General features: G+C 48.0%; 1 protein-coding gene across 1 annotated transcript; it reads left to right on the plus strand.

The window, feature by feature from the left end:
- The first annotated feature begins 269 nt into the window (after positions 1 to 269).
- On the plus strand, positions 270 to 2,296 carry Tbc1d12 (TBC1 domain family member 12). The gene has a single exon (XM_031384827.1). It carries the CDS (start codon positions 409 to 411, stop codon positions 1,186 to 1,188), a length of 780 nt encoding a protein of 259 aa, XP_031240687.1. The 5' UTR covers positions 270 to 408; the 3' UTR covers positions 1,189 to 2,296.
- The last annotated feature ends 3,102 nt before the right edge of the window (positions 2,297 to 5,398 follow it).

A 5,398-nucleotide genomic window follows, 5' to 3' on the forward strand; every position in this document is an offset into this window, starting at 1 on the left:
GTGAAGACCTGAACGGTTCCAAGAGTTCTTCACTGTTGTTAGGGAAGGTAAGAACTGTCAACATAGGAGGACTTAAACTAATTTCGTTAGTTTGCTCTCACAAACACATCGCCGTCAAGTGACGTGTTTCAGGCGAAGTGAGTCTTGCCCTCCCTTAGGCTAAGCACTGTCACCCGGCTGGGCTGGCGGATCTCAGATTGTCCTCCCGGGTCGCTCTAGCTGCCGTCTCTATGGTTCGGGGACGCGCCGGGTCGCGGACAAGCCCGCCCCGCTAGTGCGCGTGCGCGATCTCAGCGCGTGCCCGGCCTCCGGCTACTGCCCCAGCCGCCGGGTGGGAGGGGTGGGTCTGGGAACGCTGCGGCGGCCGTGGCCGCGAACCCTGGCAGTCGTTCGCCGCCGCCGCCTCAGATGATGGGTCCCGAGGATGCCGGAGCCTGCTCGGGAAGGAACGCCGAGCTGCTCCCAGTCCCGGGGCCCATGGGTCAGGACGGGAAGACCGTCCCGGCCACCGGCGGCTTTAGCGGAGGCGCTGTCGCCTCGGAGCCGCCGGAGGAGGCTGGAGAGGAGGAGGCGCCGCAGCCGCGGCAGCTCCTGCAGCGGTACCTCGCGGCGGCCGCGGGCCCGCTGAAGCCGGGGCTCGGCGGGGCGGAGGCGGAGGCGGCGGCGGCGGCGGCGGTCCCCGCGGCGCGCAGCTCAGGCATGACCAACGGAGACTCGGGCTTTTTGCTGCGCCAGGACCGTCGCGGCCGAACCTGCGGCCGTCCCTGCCTGCTGGAGCCCGCGGACGAGGGCGTGGACGGTGCGGGTGGCCTGGACGACTGGGCCGCGCCGCTCGAGGACCCGCTGCGGAGCTGCTGCCTGGCGGCCGGGGACAGGGACGACCCGGACCCCACAGCCGCCACCTCCGCCGGGAGGGCCGTCGGGAGCGGGGAGCCCTGCCTCGGCCTCCCCGACGCTCGCTTCGGCTCTCGGAACACGTTCGAGGTGAGCCGCCGTCAGAGCGCCGGCGAGCTCCTGCCCTCGGCGGGGCCGTCCGCACCCTTGCCAGCGGCAGAGCAGGGTCCCGGGGGCACCACGGCTCGGGCTCGACGGAGCGGTGGCTTCGCGGATTTCTTCGCCAGGTATCGCACTGGCCGCGCGAGGGGCTTGGGCGGGGCCGGGAAGGGGAACGTCTGGACTCAGCTTTGATCTGTCCTCTAGGGAAGGGGGACCGGATGGCTTTGTGAGCTCCGGACCTGGAGCCAGTGTTACTCAGTCCCCAGGAAGCGTTGTGCTTCCAGGTCTGACCAGCCTCCTAAAGCTATGCGTTCAGTTTCTTCACCTGGACCATCAGATAACCACTGCCCCTGTAATTGTGTTACTTAGGATTTGGACTGGGTGGGCGGCAGTGTATTCCTACAGGTGTGGTGTAGAATTATTCGAAGTTTATTTGTTTGGAGTGAAGCCCGTTCCATTAGTTTGGGGATTCAAGATTTTTTTTAAAAAAATTTAACTACACACTTATTTTGTGTTCATGTGTGTGTTTGTGTGTGTGTGTGCGCGCGCGCGCGCATGAGTCCTTGAGAGGAGATCAATCTTTGGGCTCTTCCCCTCCCATTCTCTGGATATGGGGGTGGGGGGGATTCAATTCAAGTCAAGTCTAGTGGAAAATAACTTTATTCATTGAGCTATTTTATGGGCTTAGTTTGGGAATTCTTAAATTCAAAATGATTCTTTCTCTTTTCCTTTTTTTCATTTTTGTGGGCTGGTCTCGAACTCACAGAGTTCGGGGCTCGTTTCTGCCTCCCAAGTGCTGATATTAAAGGCATATTTGTTTGAGTTGCTTTTACTAGAACTCATGCCTTGTCGGGAGTACACACTTTTAATACCAGTCCTGCTCTAGAAGGATGAGACAGGAAGATTGCCGTGAGGTTGGGGGCAACCTGGGCTACATAGCTATTAGTAGATCTACTAGAAGATCAGCCAGGGTTACATAGCAAGACCTTGTCTTTAAACAGAGCAAAACAAACCGAAGCAGGCAGGCAGTTTAGTGCTTAGAATCAGATCCACACTTTTAGCTCAGATTACTACAGCACTCTAGGAAATTAGGAAATCCCTCTTCTAGTTATCTCAGATAGGCTTTTTCACTCTTCATCAACTTCCCAACCCTCCAACCCCGTTGTTCATTGAACTCAGGGACACAAGGCAAGTAGCCTACCTATGATGTTACAGCCTCAGCAGCTAAGTTGTGGGGAGGGGGGGAGAGGAGAGAGAGGGAGTGTGTGTGTGTATTTATGTGTGAGGGAGGGAGGAGAGGGAGAGCGTGTGTGTGTGTGTGTGTGTGTGTGTGTGTGTGTGTGTGTGTGTGTGTGTGAGTGAGAGAGAGAGAGAGAGAGAGTGTTGGGGGTGAGATTTGACTCACTTGCATGTGAATTTTTATGTTTGGGAGCATGTATTTTGTGGGTATGGATTGCTGGAACATTGTAATTATCTGGAGAGACTTAATTCTCCTCCATAGCCTATCAAGAAGGTCCGACTATGTAGTTGAGGCTGGCCTTACAACCCCCTCCCACCCTGCCTCAGTTGGGATTTTCCTCAGCCCCTCTCCATTGCTGGGGTAACTTTAATTTTTAGTGATGTTTTATCTGTGATTTAACATTCTTAAAGTTAAATTATGGTGCTGGACTTTGCAGGTAGGGAAGTTGTGACAGAACACTGCTCATTCCTGAAAAGCAAGTGTCTTGTCAGGTAGATTTTCACTCCGAGTTTTTGTTGTTGTTGTTGTTGTTGTTGTTGGTGGTGGTGGTGGTGGTGGTGGTGGTTTATTTCAAGGCTTGTAAAATTATCTCCAGCTTGTAAAATCTTACCTTTCACAGTTTTTCCTGTTTTTATTCACTTCAGAGCTTTTAAACTATAACATGAAGTAATAGAAATGCTTTCTTCTAATACAGCATCATTGTAGCCCGGGTGTGCCTTGACTTGCCCAAGTAGCTGACCAAGATGGACCTTGGCCTTTCTATCTTGCCATTACCCTCTGGGTTTTTGACAAGTCTGGCGTATTCTGTGCTGGGAATCAAGTCCAGAGCCTCATGCACACATGCTGAGCCACCGTCCCCTGCATTTCAGTTGTGTGCTATTTGTACACAGTGAGGTATATTTTATATTGTAGTAGGCCTTATTTGTCTTTCTATTTTAGTATTTCCTACTTTTCCTGCTTGTATAAATTTACAAATATAAGGTTTCTTAAATCAAGAATAGAACAATCCTAATTTTATGTTAGATTATGGGGTTAAATAAATAGAAATGAAATCTATATTTGTGCCTGTATTTGCAAATATATATTTAGGTATATTGTTTAGTTGCTATTTTTTTGAGATGGTTATCAGTATAACCCAGGCTCGCCTGGAACTCACTATGTGGCTCAGGACTCACACTTTTGATTTTCCTGCCTTGGTCTCTTAAGTACTAGGATTACAGGTATGAAGTACTTACAAAAATATTTTTAAATCTTTCAGTGACAGTATTATACAAGGCCTCAGAGTGACTTGAGTATATGTGTTTTGACACCTTGTAGCATTTTGTTGAACTGTATCTATCTTGATCAGGTGTCAGGTGGCTTTAGACCTGAAAGGGCTTTGCAGACCACCAATCCAACCAGTGGACCCTGAGTGCTTGCTTGGTGCCAAGCATTGAGAATACACAAATTTAGACTATATTGTCTTTGACTTGGCTAGTAGAGGAAAACACACATAGATCTATATTTGTGAACAAACCTATATTAGGAGCTTTTATACTATTAGCTGCAGGCAGAAGTTTTCTTCAAAATTTGAACCTTCTTTAGCCTTTCATATAGCTAGATTTTGTTCATATGAGTACATTATCTATATATCAGAGAACTGGGTTTTTCTTTTCAGCTGTGTATAGTATGTGTGTGGTATGCATGTTTGTGTCTTTGCATGTTCGCATGTCTGTGGATTGTCTTCCTCAATCACTCTTACCTTAATGTATTGAGGCAAGGTCTCTAAGTTGAGCCCAGAGTTCACTCACATGGTTAGTCTGACTAGTTAGCCTGATCTGGGGGTTCCCTATCTCAGCTTCCCAATTGTGGGGATTACAAGAAGGCTCCCACACCTATCCAGCCTTTATGTCTATTCCTGGGATATGAATACATGAGGATTCATGTTCTCACACTTGTAGGAAGTGCTTTCCTGGCTGAACCATCTCCCAGTCCCAAATGACCGGGTTTAAATATTAACAAACAAATCTCCCAAATGTAGGTACTTGAAAGCTAATTTCTTTTTTTTAAGTTTCTGAAGTTTTTACATTAATTAATTGAGTGAGTGAGGGTACATGTGGGTTTTAAGGTTCTAGACCTCATTGCTTCCTTTGCTTTGGATAGAGCAAAATGAGGAACATTTTTTCCCTTGGTATTTAGCCAAAACCGTAGCTGCATTTTGGCCATCTTAAAGGCAGGCACTGTGACATTCATCTCGGAGTGTGCAGCATCTAACACTGGTATGAATAACCCATTCAAATTGGCTTAAATTGGCCACTTTCATGTCTCTTCTTTACTGTTTTCTGAAGTGTGTAATTGTGACTAAATTTCCAATCCTTAAAATAATCAGTAAGTACCCATAATCCTAGCAACTAAAAAATTATTTATTGTTGTTATTATTGTTACTATTATTGTCTGTGTACAGTAGTCAGCTCAGTTCCTGCTGAGGGAACCTTGGAATCCCCTTATTCTCAAATGGATTCTTATTTGGAATACCTTGGAATCCCCTTGTTCTCAAATGGATCCTTATTCTTTGGAATACCTTGGAATCCCCTTGTTCTCAAATGGATTCTTATTCTTTGGAATACCTTGCTCCTACTTCATTCTCTAGATGAAGAAGCTCACTTTTTAAAGAAGGCTGCTCAGCTAGCTAGTGGGTTCCTGATTGCCAGTCTCTCTTTGCATTGAGTTGCTACCTTTTTGATACTGTTCTGTCCTACCTATTCATGGTGGTTTGAATATGCTTGGCCCGAGGAGTGGCACCATCAGGAGGTGTGGCCTTGTAGGAGGAAGTGTGTCACTGGTCACTAGAGGGGTGGGCTTTGAGACCCTCCTCCTAGCTGCCTAATGACAGTCTTTTCCTGACTGCCTTGGAACAAGATGTAGAACTCTCAGCTCTGTCAGCGCCACATCTGCCTGGATAGTGCCGTGCTTCCTGCCTTGCTAATAATGAACTGAACCTCTCAATCTGTAAGCCAGTACCAATTTATAAGAGTTGCCTTGGTCACAGTATCTCAACCCCTCAGACACTCTTCATTCCTCTTTGTTTCTCTTTTTCACCTTTTACTACTTTTTCCCCTTAACTAGACTAAAGTCTATAACAAATGTTTCAAAAGTAGCTTCATGGTGGGCATGCCAGTTTTC

Source organism: Mastomys coucha, unplaced genomic scaffold (assembly GCF_008632895.1).
Source record: "Mastomys coucha isolate ucsf_1 unplaced genomic scaffold, UCSF_Mcou_1 pScaffold21, whole genome shotgun sequence".
NCBI lineage: Eukaryota > Metazoa > Chordata > Mammalia > Rodentia > Muridae > Mastomys > Mastomys coucha.